General features: G+C 33.5%; 2 protein-coding genes across 2 annotated transcripts; one reads left to right on the forward strand and one right to left on the reverse strand.

The window, feature by feature from the left end:
* Positions 1-924: 924 nt before the first annotated feature.
* Positions 925-3,048, forward strand: LOC125839393 (mavicyanin). Its single transcript, XM_049518377.1, has 2 exons — positions 925-1,145; positions 2,553-3,048. The coding sequence occupies exons 1-2, from the start codon at positions 959-961 to the stop codon at positions 2,915-2,917; spliced, it is 552 nt and encodes a 183-aa protein (XP_049374334.1). The 5' UTR covers positions 925-958; the 3' UTR covers positions 2,918-3,048.
* Positions 3,049-3,560: 512 nt separating this feature from the next.
* Positions 3,561-16,498, reverse strand: LOC125839392 (chloride channel protein CLC-d). Its single transcript, XM_049518376.1, is given in 23 exon segments — positions 3,561-3,893; positions 4,677-4,723; positions 4,962-5,063; positions 5,271-5,427; positions 5,515-5,601; positions 5,720-5,775; positions 5,859-5,936; positions 6,436-6,567; positions 6,649-6,784; positions 7,938-8,089; positions 8,689-8,763; positions 8,861-8,920; positions 9,769-9,918; positions 10,064-10,143; positions 10,226-10,367; positions 10,369-10,510; positions 10,912-11,000; positions 11,403-11,477; positions 11,828-11,926; positions 12,012-12,058; positions 12,145-12,366; positions 15,705-15,777; positions 16,024-16,498. Coding segments are annotated over 23 exon segments (2,454 nt in total). The 5' UTR covers positions 16,201-16,498; the 3' UTR covers positions 3,561-3,817.
* Between the last annotated feature and the right edge of the window lie 5,500 nt (positions 16,499-21,998).

The raw sequence follows: 21,998 nt of genomic DNA on the forward strand, positions 1-21,998 counted from the left end.
TTTTTCTTAAAGAAGAATTGTTGTCAATTTGTGTTTAAAGAATCTTACTGATTCCAACAAACTTTGCAGAAACACGAAGTTACCAAAGTTTAATGAACCAGTGAAGAACAAAAGAACATAAAATTAATTTACAAATCTAAAATCTGTAACACATACCAGAATCTGGAAAAACAGAAAGAAGATCAAGCCCAATGAATGCACAGTGTCCCCTTAAGGAAATTATTCCCCTCTAGTATCCGAGGTTTGATTTGGAATATGTCCTCCCAAGATAGAATGATCTCAATCACCAATGTATTGATACCCAAAACGCTGGTGTCAGCGAGCCACTCAACGACAGTAAAGTACAGTTAGAATACTAGATTTAGTAGTAAAAGAAGAAGTCCAGAAATTGGTTCTTTTAAAATGAGAGGAAATCTCTCAATTTATAGAAAACAGAGGGTAGTGTGAAAAGGTTCTTATTGTGCCTTACCGGAAAGGTCACAAACCTTTGAAAAGTCACAATCTTTTGGAAAGGTCACCACCTTTCATAAAAGTCACAACTTTTGATAAAAGTCGCAACTTTTGATAAAAATCACAACTTTTCATAATAGTCGCAACTTTTCATCAAAGTCACAATTCTTTATAAAAGTCGCAACTCTTCATTTTCCATTCACACTTTTTAAAACCCAACGGACCACTTCCTTTATTCTTCTTTTTATTTTGTTCTTTTTGGGTAATCTTGACAAGGCATGACGACTGCCTCCTAGTAACTGTAGTGGTGCTCTTATTAAAGAGACACATCATTATCATTAGCAGCACAAATTTAATTTTCAAAAAAAAATCCTTAGTCCTAAATTCCTCAAGATATATATAACTGCTAGATCACATTCAAACTCTTCACTTCTCTCCTCTTCCTAAAAAAAAATAACTACTCGAAAAAAACCCAAAATAGTCAAATTCTTAGTACCTACCTATCCATATGGCCTTTTATATTCTTGAAAACATACCTAAAATGACTTTGCTTTTCTTGATTTTGGCTTGTTTTATGCAGCTTTGTTTTTGTGCTGTTTATAAAGTTGGAGAATCAGCTGGTTGGACAACTATTGGTAATGTTGATTACAAACTATGGGCTGCTACTAAAACATTTCAAGTTGGTGATGTTATTGGTATGTCTTTTCCACTTAGCTTTTGTTACTTAATGTTCAAAAACATGAATTTTTTTCTCTTGTTTCCAAAATTCTTGGTGATTCATGTACTCTTGTTGTTATTATGAGGATAAAGTTTTAAACTTTTGCTTAACCTTTCACAAAATTGTGGTCCTCTATTGAGAAAATTTAAAAATTCTTGTGTTGTTCATGAGTATGAGACATTTTTTCCACTATGTATTCGATACTCATATAGAAAGTACATAATTCCAACAAGACTTTTTTCATTCTTAAAATTGATCCAGAGATATCTGACTAAGGACGAAGAAAGGTAAATTATCACACTACAACCTTTGGTGAGCCATTTTGTTTCAATAGAAGTTATAAAATTGTTGGAAGGAAATTGAAACAGTTACTATTTGTTTTGACTTTAGGGAACCCCACTAACAAGAATGAGCCCCTTGTGCTTTCCACTATACACCCTAAATTACATAAAAATATGATTTTTTAAATGCTTTTAGGCACACATGCTCTGCATAATAATAGCCTTTATCTGTATTGTAGCCTGAAAATTTTAGGCACACATGACACATGCACTGCTCAAAGTAGCCTTTTTCTCTACTGTTGCTGGAAAATTTATAGTTTATTCTTTTTCACACAATAGGAAAGGTAGTCTTAAAGCAATTACTAATGTTTGCATTAAGGTAGACGGTCTATGTTGGTGTGCGGTTCTTCCTTGGTCCCTGCTAACGCGGGATGTTTTGTGCACCAAACTGTTTTTTTAAAATTGTTCTTTAGCGACAATTAATTAACGGTAATTAACACTCTTTGTAAATGTGTCTAAAACCTATAGCGATATTGAATCTAATAACAATTAACTGATGCTGATAAGGACTTTACCTCTCTTTGTTATGTTTAGTTATTGCCGCTAAAAGTTGTTTTTGTTATAGTGAAAACAAACACTTTTAACAGACAAGCACACATTTTAAGTTGAAATAACTACCAAAAGTTCATAATCTTTCTCTGTTTGAAATATTGTCATTTTGGGAGTCAATCATTTAAAATTTTAATTACATCTGCTTAGATAAAATTTTAATAACTATCGTACTACTTTTTAAATGAAAAAGATATATATATATATATATATCAAGTTGCATTTGCTTTTTAGGTGTAATAGCTTTTCCACTTAATGCACACCTATCACTATTATGTGGTTTGCTATTGAATTCATTTGAGTGTTGCACTTTCACGCTTTCATTATTGAAATTTGAAAGCCTCCCCCCCCCCCCCCCCCCCCCCCCACTACTAACCATGCATCACAAATATTGGTCATTTGGTTATTCTATGGGCGATTCTCTATAGTTATCTTTTAAGTGACTTGACTAACGAATTATTGGTGTATAGAAGTTAAGACTCTTTTCGTGACAGTTTTCCAGTACAGCCCACAATTCCACAATGTGATGCAAGTAACACATGCTGAATACCAATCCTGTAATGCATCTGCTCCTATTGCAACACACACAACTGGGAAAGACTCTATTACCATAACTGCTCATGGCCATCATTTCTTCCTTTGTGGTGTACCTGGCCATTGCCAAGCAGGACAGAAAGTCGATATCAATGTTCTTCGCGTCTCATCATCTGTGTCTCCATCTCAATCTCCTTCGTCGTTGAGTCACATCCCTGCTGTAGCAGTGCCTGCACCTTCTCCTAGTCATGCTTTTTACTGGCTTCCTAGTAAAATTGGTGTTGTTTTTGCTGTTGCTTTAGTTCTTCTTGTCAGTTTTGCTTGAGGAGGGGACAATAGTCTTTAGTTTTTCCTAAAGTTGAGAACACTCATTTCTCTTGTTTTTACAGAAATGTAATAATTGTAAGACAATTTTCTGTCAGTTTTGTCATGTGGCAATACAAAACTTGTACAAGATTGTATTTTTTGTTTCATATCATTTTATACATAAAGCTTGTCAATTCATTTTACATGTTAGGAAGAGTTGAAAGGATAAAATCTTCACTGTTTTTATGCCAAATCAAATATTTCAAGTATTCAACAATTACTCTTTCGTTTTAGTCGATGCGATACGATTTTCTTTTTATACTTGTCATTTTACCCTTAATGAAAAGCATTTACAATAACATTGATTGTGGACAGAGTTTGACAAATTAACAGAGATTGGATCCTGACCTAAACAAAATTTTTAATGTTTGTACACACACACACATACACACTCTATATGTTGTGTGCCATGTGTAAATATGTTTCAAAAGATGTTGAAAAGATTGTCTTTTAACTCTTTACCACTCATAATTTGGTCAAAAAACATTTAAATTCCTTCAATGGACAATAAATATGACACACAAAGAGCCTCAGCTGCAATAGGTTTAGAATTCCAAGATTATGTGGAACAGTGTCAACTTTTTTCCAACTATTGCTCCAAATGTTCCATGAAAAGGAGCACAGCTTTTCAACTAATTTCTCATACACCATTTGCAGGAAATACAAAAAATAAAATAAAAACTGAACTGATTGCTATAATAATCCCATGACTCTCAAGGGGAAATAAATACACTATACATTTCCTAGAATCTAATGACGATAGATTATGAAGTGAGATCTACTGCCACCAAATCTTGAGAGGGGACGCTGGAAGCTACTCTTCACTGCAGAAACAGCAGTGCATCGCTGGGATTCTATTTTAAAGAAGACCATCAAGAAGCGGCTGTTGTGCATCTCCTTTCCTCGTTATCACTCTATGGTTAGATTGTGTACCTCTGAATAACAAACAACAATGTCATGTAACTTGTTTCGATTTATAGGAGTAACAAACAAAAATGTCATTGATGGAATAATGACTCCTCTTTTTTCCATTTAGTCAGTAATGAGGTCTGCGCAAAAAAAAAAAGTACAAGAATGCACAGGCAATGCAACAGGTGGTTGCTATTACAACAACTTTCTTACAAGTAAAGGGAGTGCAATAGAGTTCATCAATCTGCTAGAAAATTGAACCAAGAAGGTGATAAACAGAAGAAAGATGACTTACATATGATGCACAACGGCTGTATATGATTACACTCACCTACTACCTTGTTCTTGGGTTTTTTTAGTTACTTGTTTTTATTACCTTTTTCCTAGGTTATCGTATTATTTGTGATTGTTACTATTCTTTTCTCCATTATTTTCAGCATGGCTTTTTCACCACTGTATTTCTTTTTTATACAGTTGTTTCATATGCGTTACTTGGGATGAGGGTCCTTCAGAAACAATCCCTCTACCTTCACAAGGTAGTAAGGATGCATACACACTATCCTCCCCAGACCCCACTTGTGGGACTACACTGGGTATGATGTGTTGTATGGCATCTGGACCAGCTGCCAGGCCTTTTTTTTCATTTATGAGAAATATTAGAGTATGATTAGACATTTTATCTAATTGTGTAGCAGCTGTCCCTGGACGCCTGGGAAAAATTAGGCGCACATCCACATAATCGAAACAGAATATTTTTTAAGCAAATCAAAACAAGATAGATGTCCATCAGTATGAATAAAGAAAGAGACCTTACACTAGTTGATTGGAGCTCTACGGCCGTTGGATCATCATTATCCTGCATTATAACGTATATATTATTAACAACAATTAAAAATAACTACTTTTTTCGAATAGCTGAGAAATCCCCTGGTGAATTAGCTGGTCCAACCCCAGTTGGCCCACAGGTTCGAAAATCGGGGGAGTATGTATCCACCCCTCTACCCTTAATACCAGACTTCGTATAGATGCATGGAGTGAACTGAAAAATCACAACTTTTAAATATAAATGAAGATAGGTGGTCTAGCAAAGGTACCTCAAGTATCAGATCTTTTCGAGTGATCATGCCAATAACACGAGCAGGACGTGGAACAACAAGTAAGTGCCTCAGTCCTAGTTGACGAAAAAGATTATATACCTGTACCAGCAACAGAATGTTAAAATTTTTGATCATTTGATGTTCACCATGGCTAAACTTGGTCTCTCGGCCAAGAGTAGGAATGAATTCTTGTTTTCAACCTTAGCCTACTTTTGTCATGTTGTCTTCAATTCCATGCAAGCGTTGACAAAATAATTCCTTGGAAATTAATGAAGGAGCAACAATTGGAATAAGTTACAACGTTACCTTCGTTAATGACATGTCTTCTGGGACAACATATGGAGACGGGTTTAAAAATGGGGCAAGATCAATGTACATCTCCAGATCATCAGGAGTGAAATGGATATCATGGAGAGATATCCCTTTACTAGAAACGGGTTTCACAAATTCACTAAGGTTGTGCCTGAGAAATACAGTATCTGTAAATTTTTCATGTAGTAGACAAAGACGCACCAATAAGCGATCCTCAGTAATAGTTAAACCGAGTTACCTGATTGGCAAAAGATCACCTCTCGAATCACAGGGTAAAGGGCTATGCTGAAAATCAACTTTTGATTGTAGAAGTACCAATAAATGACTGCATAAACAACAAGATAGAGTAAATATTTTGTTAAAGTCTACTGATTTCTGGCATTCAAAATCTCTTATCTCCAAATAAGGCATCAATATCAGAAAAGATCATCACTATCTCTCACCTTCTTAGTATAAGTCCAATAACAAGTGTCTCCCCACTTCTTGCGTGGTCAACAACCTAAAAATAATTGAGTCAGAAGAATGATCCAACATGCAGATAGCTTGCATTGAACAAAGCACAGGGACAAAGCTTAAACTTACAGGGAACCCGTTGTGGTCATTGCTCCTCAAAATAGAAACTATATCTGCAACCTTCACAACCCGAGGGAAGTATACAACCTAAAAGATGCAGGAATTAGGGGTGTGTTAGTGAGCTAGAATTTGCACAGAAACTGCACAGGTGTGGGTCAGAAGAGATTTTTCTTTTTTGAAATGGTAATAATTGTATTCATAAAAAAACACAAAGGTAGTGCTGGGATTCTGTACAAGTGAGCAAAAAATCCAAAATATAACCCTCTTCTAATCTTAGAGGGACTCTATGAATTCTAGTAAAATTTCTGCTTCTTATTAACATTAAGGTTACTAGTCACGGTCAAATCAGATGGTGATGAAAGTAGAGTTCATACTTAAAATATCATGGAATTGTTGCAATACAGAGCTGCTGCTTCACTTGCTTTAAGCAGAAATGCTAGTTTAATAACTACAACTAGAAAAAGGTAAAGAAACCACTAGTCGTCTTTAGCTCAATTCTGAAAAAAGATGACATTCTGAACAAACAAGGAAACAAGCATCTGCTAGTTGGAGCAGAACATGAGAAGGGCGCTGAAGAAATTCTTACGTTTTGATTCCCACATGCCTCTTTTGCCGTCATATAGCGCATTTGATACTTCGGTCTAGATTCAAGTAATGGAATTGCCCTTAATCCAGCCTGTTCTTCATATAATCCTTCATTAAACGCATCACCAACAGCCTACACATGGGTAACCCTTAGTCCTATGTGAATGAAAAGATAGCCGGAGAGAATTGTAAGCCAGCCAGTATCAAAGCGCACCTTTGAGATGAGAAGAACCAGCATTATTAGAGGTAAAAGCTTTAAGTTGTTTGTAATCTCCACCATGATGACGCAGAGAGATACAGTCATACGCATAGAGCCTCCAAGAAAAGATGCAGCACCTAGAAGAGCATACCTATAATTTCAACCAAAAAAGCTTAGTAGACTTAGGAGGTGAGTGAAGAGAAAGGAGTACCCAGTGCAAGATTAATCATGTGAAAAAAAAATCAGAATATCGAACCTAAAACCTTAAAGTAATGACTGGAATAGCTTAAGAATTTCTGATTAAAGTAATGACTGGAATAGCTTAAGAATTTCTGAACATCTTTTTTTCCTTGGATAAGGTAAGATAAAATATTTTAAACACCTACTAGCCTTCTCTTTGGGGGGAGGGAGGGACAGATAAGGTAAATTTTTTTATTTCAATTAATTCTGTCTAAAATGCAATCAATCATTTCAAAACTTGCAGATCTAACGACATCAAGCTGGTGGAAGATCAAACCACTTTCAACTGGTAATTTAGATTAATTGCCATCTACGACACGAGCCAGTCTGAACTGACTAATGTTGCAGAATCAGCATAACCGTTTATTTGCTTATTGATTAGAGATCCCGATGGACAACACCAGAGACTACACAATCCCAGCATATTGCAAAAAGAGAGTATGACACACCACCAGTAGTAACTAAAAAGAGATTATCTTGATGATCATCCACAGCATTAGTCAAGCCAAGCTGATACAATGCAGAAACACTCCCATTTTCTTTGACACCATTGTGATATGATGGTTCTGCAGAGGGAGGTAAACTGCAAGGGAGATTCTCAGAACGTCCTCTGAGACTAGGTCTAATTTTGTTAAACTAGAGCGGAGGCCTAGTAATTGACTCTCTTCTCGCACCCCCACCCCCCAATACACCAGAAGAAAAAAAAAGAGAAACAAAATGAAAATAGGAATTCCAGAGATGGTTGTGGTTTCGATCAAGTGATCCTCCAATTGTTTACTGTATCAAAAATCAAGAAGCATACTATGCTCTGTTCCTTGAACATCAGGGGATCTGCTTCAGTCAATTGTGATACCTCACCTCTTTAAGAAGTGACAGATGAGAGGCCAATAGTGATCATGTACTTAAATACTTGGAGGAACTCAGAATTAAGCGGAACACATTTTTTGAACTGAAGGGGAAAAAAAAACTTAATTCCAGTATGCCTATGTCAAAGCTTTCACCAGAGAATAAATCTATAATGTATATGGCTATAACGAAGGAGTAAATAAGAAAAAAATGCTTACGTCCCCTCTTCAATGTTCAGCTTCTTATAAAAGCTAACCACGAACATGCCAACAAGACGTCCATAAGTTGATCCTATCATGATGCCTGGCACAAACTGACCTGCTGGAACTGCAGTTCCAAAGGTTACCACTGCCAAGGTGTAAAACATAACCTGAGAGACAAATACACCAACCATTAATTTCCCACATAATTGTAACCCATCAAGACATGAGAGAGGTTTTTGCTATAACTTTCTTCCCTAAACTGCATAAACATCAGAAAAGAGTGCACTTGAGCACAGAACTCTAGCAGTATTGGCAGATAGGCATAAAATTTGAAGAGTTGAAAAAGACAAGTGTTTCCAGCATCAATTAAAGTTCACTCAACACACCCTGAGCACAACAATAGCATTGTGTGGCACTGAACACTAATTTGATTATAGTTTTAAAAAAAAGGAAGTTCAAGTGCAGATGAGAAAATCCTATCCACCCCACAAGAAACTCACATCCCGGTAAAAGGAAGAAGATTTGATTTAAACTCAAGATAACATCACGAAATTTTTTACAATGTTAAATTTCAGAAACAGTAGTTCAATGGGGATCTCAGATTCTCAATACTGATACCATAATTTGCTAAGTTTTTCAGCACATGAATTTTCATGCAAATTATCAATTACAGTTCACCCAAATGTAAAAGTCGGGACGAACACATAAAATACATGAAGCTATCATTCACACAAATGGGAGGGAGAAAGTTAACAAGTAGAGATACCAAAAATGTAAGTAGGCTTTGAGCACTGAATTCATGAGCTGTCTTCGCACTGAATAAATTTCTTATAGCGTCATCCTGCAGACATGTATGATACATAAAGCTCCATCAGTGAAAAGGAAAATCCACTGCTTTCTATTTAAAATAAACACAGGTTCAGGAATTGTTTAAAGACCTGAGTGTTGAAGAATATGGTTGCGAGGTCATTGTACTCCTTGTTGTTCTGACAGTAAAACTGCAAAATGCACAAAATCCAAACATCACCAACAAATGAAGAAAGCAAAATTGGATATCAAGAAAAATACAGAAGCAAATAACAATACAACACACACCACAAAGGAAAATGAAACATTTCACGATATTTCAGTGAAGCCTGGAATCGGATTTGAACTTTCAGCACATAATTATTATTTTTTCTTGAGAAAATACTGTATAGTACTTATTTGGATGTTAACTTTCAGCACATAATTAATCAAGCCAGGATCGTAAATCAACTGCTAGTCCTGGATGGAGTATGCACATAACAGATTTGAATGCACTTTCAATGGCTTACAGCAAATGCCTAATCATCATAAACAGGTTCTAATTTAGAACTTTCTACTTGGAGCTAGAGGAATAAATGTTTCACCTATCTAACAAAACAGAGACTTGAAACAAACACGACAATAGAATCGTGGAACCATATCCAAGAGACGGTACACATTTTACTCTACTTTTTCACAAGTGATTTATATGTACAACAGTACAAGCACCCAAGCAGGCCCCAGCCTGTATTGAAGAATGATATAAGAAGTATCAATAATGACCATTGAAAGAATAGATTAGTTAAGAATTAAGACAGTTGACTCTACTCTTCCAGATGTCACAGCTTGTGGCCCCCATTAATAGACATTGATTGCTTGATATGCAATAACATGTATGTGGCTATGTGCATAGGATTTAGAAAGGACGACCACTTGCAGCATAACAGATTTCAAGCTTAAAAATATGATAAAAATAAAATCATAAAAGCAAAGTAACAGAAATTAAATGATTGAATAAAGATAAAATAAAACAGAAGTTATAAGTCATAGAGGACCTTACATTAACATAATTGCCAAACATTCCTGGTGCTTGCGGACATTCAATGCCAGAGTTAGCATCGGCTTCAGGGCACGGAGTACATCTTCTAAAGAGTGGCAATCCAAATGAAATAGCTGAAGTTATCACAGAGATGAGACAAGCTTCAATAATCTGAGAATGGCAGACCACAAAATTAGTTCATCGAGCTTAGCAAGGAAATGCATACTCATTTTCAAAGACGAGAATACACAACTGTGAGATTTTTTTTTATTTTTTTATGAAGTAAGAAATTCTTGTTCTTAATAAGTTATCTTACTTTCACACGAATTCCTTTCTTGTGCAAATAATTTCTACGCCAGTGTGTCATATAGAGGGTAAGCTGATTGAATAACGCTCCTGCAAAAGTCAATGTGTGACCAATTAATTTACCGACCATATTCTTCTGGTATCTCAACATCTTAATATCAACCATACATACCAAGGAGACCTCCTATAACTCCAATAACTGCCATGGGCAACAACTCCTCAAAAGAATAGTCCTCTTGACCACTGAGAGAATTGTAAGAGGTCAAAAGTGTAACTAGGATACAGTGTAGAAGACTTAAATGAGTTCGGAATCTAACCCAGAGATATCCATATAATGAAGCCTCCAGCGCCAAAATGACCACAGTTTCCATCTTTACACCATCCCATTGCTGTACGGACAACAACAGCTACAATTGCAGAGGTAAAGAAGACCCGCCACATTAGTTGACTCCTCCACCTTTTGATCAATAATGAAACAACATATGATCAGACGGCATTTAATTTTTCACATTGCAGAACATGCTAACGACTACTCAAGTGGAAGTAAAAGCATAGTGTTGTTTATGATTGAAAGAATAAAATAATTCAAACAGATTATAGTTCCTAGTAAAGAGCACCACATTCAGAAAGGTACAAAGTGAAAGCTAACCATGTCCGTGCTTTTTCAAAAACCAGTCTACCAGCTAATATGACGATTAATCATAACAGCAATGGGCTTAACATTGATGGTTTATATACTGCTCATTAGCAATGTCAGAAATAGAAGTATGCAGAAGTAAAAATTGCTCAACAAGGAAGATATCTCATAAATTGCACTAGATGTACATGAAAGAAGCTCAAAGGAGAGATGAGAATTACCAAGAAGTGACCTCTTCAAGAGCAAATAATACACCACCTACTGGAGCTCTAAAAGCAGCAGCAACTCCAGCAGCACATCCACAAGTCACCTGAGTCAACAGATACAAAGGAGTAAGGACTTCTTAGAGCACAGAAAACCCCTCTCATCATGAGAACTTTTTTTTTTTTTTTGAGAAAAACTCATCATGAGAACTTTAAAAAACCAGATCTTAGCTTTCATCTCCAAATCTTTTTAGCACTTCTAAGATTCATAAAAAAGTTGACACCTTAAGTAAAAAAGAAGAAAAGAACACATTTAGAATGTTCAGCTAGATTAGTACCTCAAGCTTTAAACGGTCTAACCTAGATTGGAAAGAGTGATATCATTTTTACAGATTCTCACAGATCCTTATCACAATTATATGGATTGATATTAAATTACAGGTCTAGAGATCCTTAACAAGATTCTTATATTACAAGTTCAGAGATCCAAAAAGACAACAGTCACTCACCAAATCACGACGATCCCGTTCACTGCTAAAAACTTGGAGCCACCTTGACTGAAGGTGATATTTTGTGGTTCCACCCTGCAATTACATCAAAATACATGAACATTCAGCATGATGTTTGGAAGTAAATACTGAACATATTTTAGATGATCACCAATACAGAACAAGTATCAGATCTTTGATTCAAATGACCAGGTAAAACAAACAGAACATAGAATCAGCAACAAATATTTCATTGCGAAAACTCAGAATATAAGATAAAATTTGGACTCATGAAAAATCAAAATGTAAGTGCAGTAACAGAGCATAGAATTCAGTAACAAATGTTCCATTGCCAAAACTAAGAAGATATAAGATAAAAGTTGTATTCATGAAAAATCATTAAGGGAAATGCAGTTATAGAAGAAAAAAATAGGAGTAATACTCACTTGTCCAAGCAAAGAAGCAATACAAGCACCAATATGTACAAGAGGCCCTTCTTTGCCAAGAGCAAGACCACCTCCCACTGAACCTATGCTTCCAAAAATCTAAAAGACCAAGTAAGAATAACAACAAATTATCTGATTAAGAGTGATAGAGAATCCAGATCAAAGCTTAGGTGTGCTATCATACCTTTCCAATCAGAGTTCTGAAAAGAAGGATACCATGTGTGTCAATTCCTACACATACAGACCAAAATGAGTAACCCAGAAGATATTATCCTAGCCAGAGATTTAACAATTAATACCAGAAAGTACAAGTGTACCATTTAGATAACCCTTTATTTCAGGAATTCCTGATCCTGACGCTGCTGGTGCAAAGCACGTGATAATATATACAGAAGATAATACTAGAACCAGGTTGATCAAAATATACACCAGAAATCCAGCAAAGTATGACTTCTGAATAATTTGAAATGTTAATGAGAACTTCCATCCCGCAAAATTTTCAACGGAAAGATTAATGAAAACAGCAGCAAGTCCTGTGCCTGAGAGCAAAGGAATAGGAACTCAGTTCATGAGAGAGCGACTATTAGATCAAATGCTTATTGAAATACAAAAATAAAAGAGAATAAGATTACTAGAACGAAATGGTAGCTAAGTCTTGCTCACTGAGGCATGTTATTAGTTCTCATAACTCCACCATTTCAGAACACAACAAGAAGGGAATAGAAATCACAACCCTCCAAAATATTAATCACCAGATTTTCCATAATTGATATAAACTCATGGCTCACCAATCACCCATATAGGCATATACTCCTACAACAAGATTGGTCCTAGCATCCACGTTGAAGGACGGGATTCAGATGATGAACTAAGCTACTCTGAAACTTCCAGCCCATGAAAAGAGAACCATTCCATCTGGAAAAGGGCTTTTCCTAGAGAGAGAGAGAGAGAGAGAGAGATTACTTCTGAGGTGCTAAACTATGATAAAGCTCCAAGTTGAGCCAGAAATATAATCATTTGGCAAGTTCCAAAGGGGCACTGACAAGTTTATTTTCTCAAAAGCTATTCTACGCACCAAAACCAAGGATAATGCACATTGCATTTGGAATTTTACATGAGAAAATTGTAACAAAATTTTTCTGATCAAAAAGTCCTGCTTAATAGTTTGGAAAATGATGAATAACTCACGAACTAAAATATGAAGCATTACTCAACATTTGAAACCGCCAAAATGGACTTTAGCTGTTTAGCACTATAATCTCATTTGGTTAAATCAATTTTTTCTTTCTTTTTCCTGAGAAATGGTAAGGTTAAAATAAAGTTTTACCTTGATGGCTTGTATACAATCATTCTGAAATACGTCTGACTATCACAATAACTATTTACGCTATATAGTATATACAATGTAAGTTCCAAATCTCAGAAATATTGCAATATTCTTCTTTAAACGTGAGGTGCCATTCATGAAGAATAAGCTAACCCCAGCACAGTAATTAATGATTTTTAAGATATTCCTTTACAATAAAATGAAGGACTTTGATTATAGGGAGTCATTTATGACCGAGTAGAGGCTAATCAAAGCAAAAGTAGAAAATTTAATTTCTCAATTTTTGAATATTAAAAGCTCTCGTCTATATAATAAATCAAATACCTACCCTAGAAGGCAAGAGCTAGCTAGGGCTCCCAAAACAGAAACTGAACAAGAGAAAATTTTGTCTTAGCTTTAGATTTATATTTGTCTTGGCTTTACATTTATAAATAATAACATCAACCAGGCAAAGACTAATCAATCAATCAACTACTCCACAATCCAAATTAGTTTGGGTCGGGTATATGGATTCTCCACCTCAATTTTTCTGTTCCATTTTATTCAGGACATGCAAAGATTAACAAAAGATGCCTTTCCAAGATCGCCAGTTCTCTATTGCTGACGATATAAGCAGGTAAAATAAACAACCTATTCTTCCTCCAATAATGTTTCAGCTAAAGTTTTAATATGGACAACAGTTATATGCCAACCTATTGACATGCACCATTCAGGAGTCAACAAAACAAAATAGTTCATATGACACATGTCACATGTGATTTTGGAAATTTATTTTTTCTTCTCAACTCTACTCTCTGTCCCTTTATTTGTATAATGCCGCCTTACTATCGATGACCTAAATATTAGAAGGATCTGCTCACGCGCAATCTTGAATCGTGTGAAAATAGATCCTCCAAATGTCTTATACGAAGGCTAAACAACTGAGTTTTTTCTTGCAACGGGCACCAGATATTCAAGATTGCAACAATTACATGGGTATTAAACTACCAAGCCACACTTTAAAAGTTTGGGAGAGGGTAATAGAAATGAGAATGAGGATGAGGATGATGAGGGATGTGTCTATTTCCAACGATCAACTACGGCAGCCATTCAACTTTTTCTAAGGACATCGTCAGAGCAATATACAGATACGAAAAGAGACTGGCATATGGTGTTCATAGACTTAGAAAAGGCACATGACAAGGTCCCTAGGGAGATTATATGGAGATGCTTTTAGTCTGGAGGTGTAATTGTGGCATATACTAGAGCAATTAAAGACAAGTATGATGGATCCAAAATTTGAGTAAGAAGTTCTATAGAGTGGATGTTACACCAACAATGTTGTAGGGGGAAAGTATTGGTTAGTCAAGAATTCACATGTTCAGAAGATAAATGTAGTGGAGATGGAGATGCTTAGGTGGATGTGTGGGCACACAAGGAGAGATAAAATTAGGAATGAATATATACTAGGCAAGGTGGGAGTGGCTCTATTTGTGGACAAGATTAGGGAAGCAAGACTGAGATGGTTCAAGCATGTAAAAAGGAGGGGAGGAGCACAGGTGCTCCAGTGAGGAGGTTCGAGAATAGGTTTAAGGAGAGGTAAAGCAGACAGAGTAAGAATTTTGGAGAGGTGATTAGACATGAACCATTATGGACCGGCTTTCATAAAGCACCTTTGGGCAGCAACTATTATTGGGATCCAATTTCGAGATCAATTTGACAATGTAACTCTTTAAGCAACGATCTTTTCTATGTCAAATCTCTTGATACGATACAAAAGACAAGCATCTTACAATTTTCATGATCAATTGGATCCTGCCATCAAAGTAGGTACCAGAGAAGATCACTATGATCGTTATTGTAGTCGTATTGAAGAGATGTGACAAAGTGATCAGATCATTGCAGGAACCTGTAGGTGGCTTTAATCTTTTGTGATGGAAATGCACTCTTCACCCCAACTTCTCAAAATAGGGGCCTAGCTTGCTTCCACGCGTGACACATTTTTAGCGCACTGAGGACATGACCCTAAATAGGAAAACATGGAGGTAAAAAATTAGGGTAGAGGTTTAGTAGGTAGTCGAGCGATCTCTCTCTTTCCTGTGGGAAAGCATGGTTCTAGCTTAGAGCATCTTGTCTGCTCCCTCTCTACTTATCAGTATCTTTATTATTTTTCTATTATTATCCTATTCTTCAATTGTATTACTATTGATGTTTCTTTAACTTGGGTTATTTTTATTATTTTGTTGTCACTACTTTTCTTCTACCATATTTCCACTATATCTTTTGTTCTTGTATTTGCCAAACCTATTTTTGAAAATACTTTTCTTGAACCGAGGGTCTATCGGAAACAACCACTCTTACCTTCCTCTAGGTTAGAACTACTCACATACAGAAAACTGGTATCATAAAATTCCATTCCTTCCCACACTTCCATGTGAAGCAAAAAATTAACTCCAAACAATTTTAATTTGAAGTAAATGGGGTACCAGGGACAAGAACATACCCTAGATAATCTATTTCTACAGGGCATAAAGAGAAATAACCATAGATTAAGTTGATTAAAAATCTCACCAATTCCAATTAGTAACGCCAAGAACCACTTAACCAAAACAGCATATCCCATATAAAGCTTTCCTCTTTTAGCCTGTCCATATAAAACACACATCAAACACAACTTCAGCTATCTTATTTTCCAAATGTAAAGCAATTAGCCTCTCTTTTTTCCATTTACAATACTAGTATAAACTATAAAACAAGTATATTTAGAACAATAACTGAGCATTTCTGTCCTAACATAGAACTAGTACTTTTTTTAATAAGCAGCATAAAGCTGTTATCTTTTTTGTTGAAACAAAACAGAAAAAAGACTAGAGCTTTAGAAAAGACACACCTGCTCTTCCCTATAAGCAAAATTTTCAACAACTTCATAATCAAGACTTTCCACAGTGCTCCCATTGCCCTTTCTTGATGGACCCACCTCGCCAACTTCCTCCTCCTCTGTCGCCGGAATCCGTGACCACATCAGCTTCGCCGTCTCCACCCCGTTTTGAAAATGATCTGATAACATCTTCCACCTCCCTGATACACTATATATATTGTCTTATGAACCCCCAAAACCTCAAAAATTCGAGCCCCTCGTCGAATAACCCCAAAATTAGAGGCGAATTTTGAGAAAATTGGGATCAAGATTGGGTTTTTTTGGTTTTTGGGTGTGAATGTCACTTTTGGGTGATGAGGAATTCCTTTTCTTCTACGAGAATAATGGAGGAAAGTGACGGATGCGTATAGGAGTGAACTTTGATTCGTCAAATAGATGTATTTTTCCCTGTGGATTCTGCCAGTCCGGTGAGTCCACCAGAAGTTTACTCTCTTTTTCTTGGGGTAAATTTTGGGGGAGATGGGAGTTGTTTGAACAAAATCAAAATTATGCAAAAAAAAAAAAAGGAAATTTTTTAAAAATAAAATAAAAAGAAATTAGTTGAATTCATGTTAATTTAAGTTTAAATATTTTAATTTTCGAATCATACTTCATATTGCAAATTGCAATTATAATGGAGTTTATTCTTTGACAGATTCTTTGGTTATAACAAATAAGTATAAGCATGAAATAGCAAAGAAATTTTTATAAATAGTTATAGTTTACCTAATTACAATTTAGAGTAATAGTTTTAGTAAATAGAAAGACGAGGAAGATTGAAAGATGTAGAAAGATAAGTAAATGAGATCGAAAAAAATAGAAGAGAGACGAACAAGTTGAAACATAACATGTAGCTTAATTTTCTTATAAATAAAATCATGCACTACTATTCTTTTATAACTATTCATCAACCAAAAGACTCATTAGTGGACATATCATATATGAGCCACATAATTATTGTTGCAAAAGATACTTTTATAAGAGTGAATTCAATTAATCATGCACTACAATTCTTTTTATAAATATAAAAGTAGTGCTTTTATATTTAGGATGCTATCCAAAAGGGTCATTGAATATATTTTTAATAATTTTGATTTTTTTAAACTTTATTAAAATTAAGTACTTTTGATCACCATCAAATAAGTAATAGAATTTAATTGTTAGATTTTATGAAAATTGTGAAGAAAAAGGATAATAACATGAATACCACATTTTGAGGTGTGATTTTTACATTTTGGATTTGATATTTCAACTTCTAAGTGCAATTTTTGTTGTTTTTGTGCGGCTTTTAGTGTTACCATTTTTGAGATTTAATGAAACCTTTTTGGTAATTTTAGTTACATTTCTTTTCCACATTTTCTATTAAATCTAATATTCAAAGTTATTAAATATTTGACAGAAATAAAAAGTATTCACTTTGATAAATGTAGAGGACTGAATTGCTCAGAAGTATATTTTAAATGACAATTTTGAATATACCTCAAACATAATGGACCAGTTCAATCACTTTCTTGATCACATCATTTTGCTATCCTTTTATTTTTTGATAAGGTTAATAAAAGTGGAAATGGACTAGGTAGCCACTTTTATGATCGATGTTAAATAACGCAGTTAAATAGCAAAGAAAGAAGAAAAAAACTGTAATAATGTTTTTCCTTCTAATATTTCGTAGTGTGTGTTTCTATCGATACGAGGAATATATATATAGAAAGTAGGAGTGTATTTGTAATCCTTCAAAATCATCAAGAAAATCTTCAAAGTCGTGAAGTGTGGATTTGCTATCGGACATCCACATTTCATTATTTACAACAGTTGTAAACGTTTTAATACTTAACCACAATTTAAAAGAGCGTTGATATTGCTTATTCTTCCTCTCACTCCTCAAATTTCATGATAATGTATTTTGAAATTCAATTTTTTAGTTCAAAATATTTATTGAAATTTTGTTACTTATTTAAAAACTTCGGATATTGTTTCCTTAAGTTCAATTTTTCAGTTTAAAACTTTAAAATAATGTGTCCTAAAATTTAATGTTTTAGTTTGAAACTTTAATTATAGTTACAACTTAAAAGACAAATGTGAGTGAAACTTCTTGATAATTTCCGTAGTACTATGCAATGTTAGAATTGGACTTTAGAACTTTGTTATTGAATTTTACTTGTACAAGTTTCAAATTTCTAGATAGTCGGTACAATTTTGAACTTCAAAATAATTTGTATAAAATTTCGAACTCCAAAATAGTGGAATTTTACTTGCAGATTTCAACTTCTATAAGTTTTTAATTCTAGGACAGTGTTTTGGAGTTTCAAATGATATAACTCGACTAGTAAAGATACCATATAACTTTGTCAATCAAAATTTAAGTAGATAAATAAGTAACATATTTTGTCCCGCTCTCGTATTTGTATTGAAAAGTTTCGCTTTGGGGGTAAAGCGATGAGTTCATACACCAAAGCTCATATCCGAAACCTTAATTAAGAATGAAGAAGTACTTATCGCTCCACTATCACCTTTTACGATATACACAATATCTTGGCAAGCAGTGTTGACGGTTTTAAAGGTGTACAAATGAACAAATTATTGTGACAAGAACATAATGACAAAATACAATTCAAATGTACATCCTTTTTTAAGAAACAAGCTCAAAGGATATAAGATGACATCGGTTAACAAAGGATTCCTAGTCCAATGATAAAAGTTTGTGTTTTCATTAAAAGGTAAGCTTATACATTGAACATAAAATTGTATAAAAACTCATGTGTTAAAATATATACAATCATATAGTAAACACTAAACACGTTAAAAAAATAAATCAAATGCACGTACAACTTCTTTTCATAGTGAACTAACTTAATCGATGGACAACGAAATCTATTTTATCAAGTGGTGTTACCCGTAATTATTTATACCAATTCATATATTACATTATTTATAGCGAATTGAATGACACCACTTGACATAAGGTGTATCTGCCCCTCGAACAAGCTAATTCATGTCATAGGGGTGTACATGACCGGGTTGGTTCGGGTTTTTTAAATATCAAACCAAATCAAACTAATAAAACTCGGGTTGGTTCGGATTTTTCAAATACCAAACCAAATCATTGGGCCGAATTTTTAAATCAAACCAAACTAATAAACCTAAATTTTTTATCCTTCGGGATGGCCCAGTGGTTTGGGCTTGGGACTTCCATGTTGGAGGTCTCAAGTTCGAAACCCCTTGCCAGCGAAAGCAAGGGGTTTGCCTTCTGGGTCGAGCTCATCCCACTGAGCTTGCCTAGTGCGGGTTACCTCTCCTATGTGGTTTGCGAGCTATTGATGTGCGCACTCAAAGGGTAGCGACTGCGGGTTTCCCTTGTCATCAAAAAAAAAAATTTTTTTTTTCAGGTTTTTGGATTTTTCCGGTAAAGTGCATACAAACATATAATTAACTTGTACTCCAAATATTTTTTTAGTCCAACCAAAATACGACTATCTAAGGTGTTTCTTAATAAAATAACACAAAATATGAGATGAGTGATGACACTAAAATATTCAATAAAAAATAATAATGAAATCATTATATAAAATAAATCTTGCAAAGTCATAATGAAAATGATCATAATTTGAAAGTACAAAATCATGCTAAAATCAGTCTAATAAGTAGGGGTGTACAAAACCGAACCAAACCGCAAATCGAGTCAACCCAAAAAAAAACCCGACTAGTGATTTGGTTTGACTTGGTTTGGTATTGGAAAAAAAACTTGACTATATTTGTGTTGGTTTGGTTAACTAAAAAAAACCAACCCGAGACCAAACTAACCCGACATTATATATGTAATTTTAAAATTTTATTTCATACATAAAAATATTTACTTTGATAAAATTTTAAAATATTTCTAATACTATTTCATAGTTTTTATCTTTTAATATATTATTTTAAGTTTAAAACTTAGAATTCGAAATGGTCCAATAAAGATTATAGTTCATAGATGTTGATAATTATAATAAAACTTAAATCAAAATCAAATTAATACTAATGCAAAAAGAAAATCAATTCAACACTAAGAATGACAATAATATTGAATATTTGTTCTTTAGTTTTACATTGGTTTAGACAATTAAAATACATAATTTAATTTTAATTTTCCTTAAATATTTGTAATGTAACTAATACTTATTAAACTTATTTTAGTATGATTTAGTACTTTTAAATTATGATCATTTTTATTATGACTTTGCAATTTTTATTTTATATGATGATTTCATTATTATTTTTTATTGAATATTTTTGTGTCATCAGTACTAATCTCATATTTTGTGTTATTTTTTTAAGAAACACCTTAGATAATTGTATTTTGGTTTGACTAAAGAAATATTTGGAGCACAAGTTAATTATATGCAAACTTTACCGAAAAAAATCCAAAAATCTGAAAAAAATCCGAGGTTTATTAGTTTGGTTTGATTTATAAATTTAAAAATTCGACACAATGGTTTGGTTTGGTATTTGAAAAACCCGAACCAACCCGAGGTTGAAAAACCCGAATTTTATTAGTTTGGTTTGGTTTATAAATTTAAAAATGAATTAATTACTTGAGTGGATCCTTTTTAAAAAATAATTACTTATTTTAGATATACTCTTTAATTATTACCATTTATAGCAATATAAAATAATACTATATATTTTATTATATTTTTCTCTCTCTCGCCTCTTTCTCTTTTTTTCTCTATCAGTTTTTTAATTTTTCTCTCTTGCTCGCTCCTTTCTTTTAGTTGCTCTTTCTCTCTTACTTTCTTTTTGTTGTTTTTTTCTTTTTGCTGCTCTTTCTCTCTCTTACTGTTGCTTTTTTTTTTTTCATTTTGTTTCTCTCTCTACTTTCTTCATAGAGTAGTGAATGATTCATAGAATGAATAAAATTTGTATCAATAATTAATTAATTAAATAAATATTTTAATCGTAACAAATGAAGTGACATAACAAATTGCAAAATGAATTAAATTTGAATTAAAAATGTATTACACACATATTAAAGTTGGATTAAAAATATATTACACACAATGATCTATAAAGTAAATTAAACTTGTATTAATAATGAATTAAACAAGTAATCCAATAGTAACAGATAAATAAAAAAATTACAAAATAAATTAAATTGCTTTAAAATTGTATTACACAATATTAAAGTTGAATTAAAAGATAGAATTAAGAATGAATGAAAAACGCAACTAACAAAAGACAAGACAACGATCTATAAACTGGATTAAACTCATATTATTCATGAATAAAACTTATATCATATGTATCTTATAAATTATCTTTGCTTTTATCACTAAGAAAATGAGCGATGGTTGCAATATGTATTAAAAATGTATTGTGCATATCTTATAAATGTATTATTAGTGTGTTACCTAAATTATTCTTGTTGGTATCCGTAAAAAATGAGTAAAGTGTACAATACGTATTATAAATGTATTATTCATGAATAAAACATGTATTATATGTGTCTTATAAATTACTTTTGGTTTGTATCACTAAGAATGTGAGTGATGTTTGCAATATGTATTAAAAATGTATTGTGCATGTATTATAAATATATTATAAGTGTGTTACCTAAATTATTTTAGCTGATATCATTAAAAAGAGAGTGAAGTTTGCAATATGTATAATAAATGTAGGATGTATTGTTCATGATTTCAATACAATTACGAAACATATATATCTAATACAACTTTAATACAAATGCGATATAGTTCCATAGATTTCATCATTTTCGAGCTTCAATCCAATATTTTTCCTAAAGTCAATTCTAAACTTAACCAAACCCTCTTAAAATGGAGATATAAACTCCAAACGATATTTTCAACTATTTGTAAACGAAAGAGAAGTCAACGATTCGTAGACTGAATAAAACTTGTATCAATAATTAATTAGACATGTAATCTAATTGTAACAAATGAAGAAACATAATA

This window comes from Solanum verrucosum, unplaced genomic scaffold, assembly GCF_900185275.1.
Source record: "Solanum verrucosum unplaced genomic scaffold, falcon-dt-bn FXZP01000306.1, whole genome shotgun sequence".
NCBI lineage: Eukaryota > Viridiplantae > Streptophyta > Magnoliopsida > Solanales > Solanaceae > Solanum > Solanum verrucosum.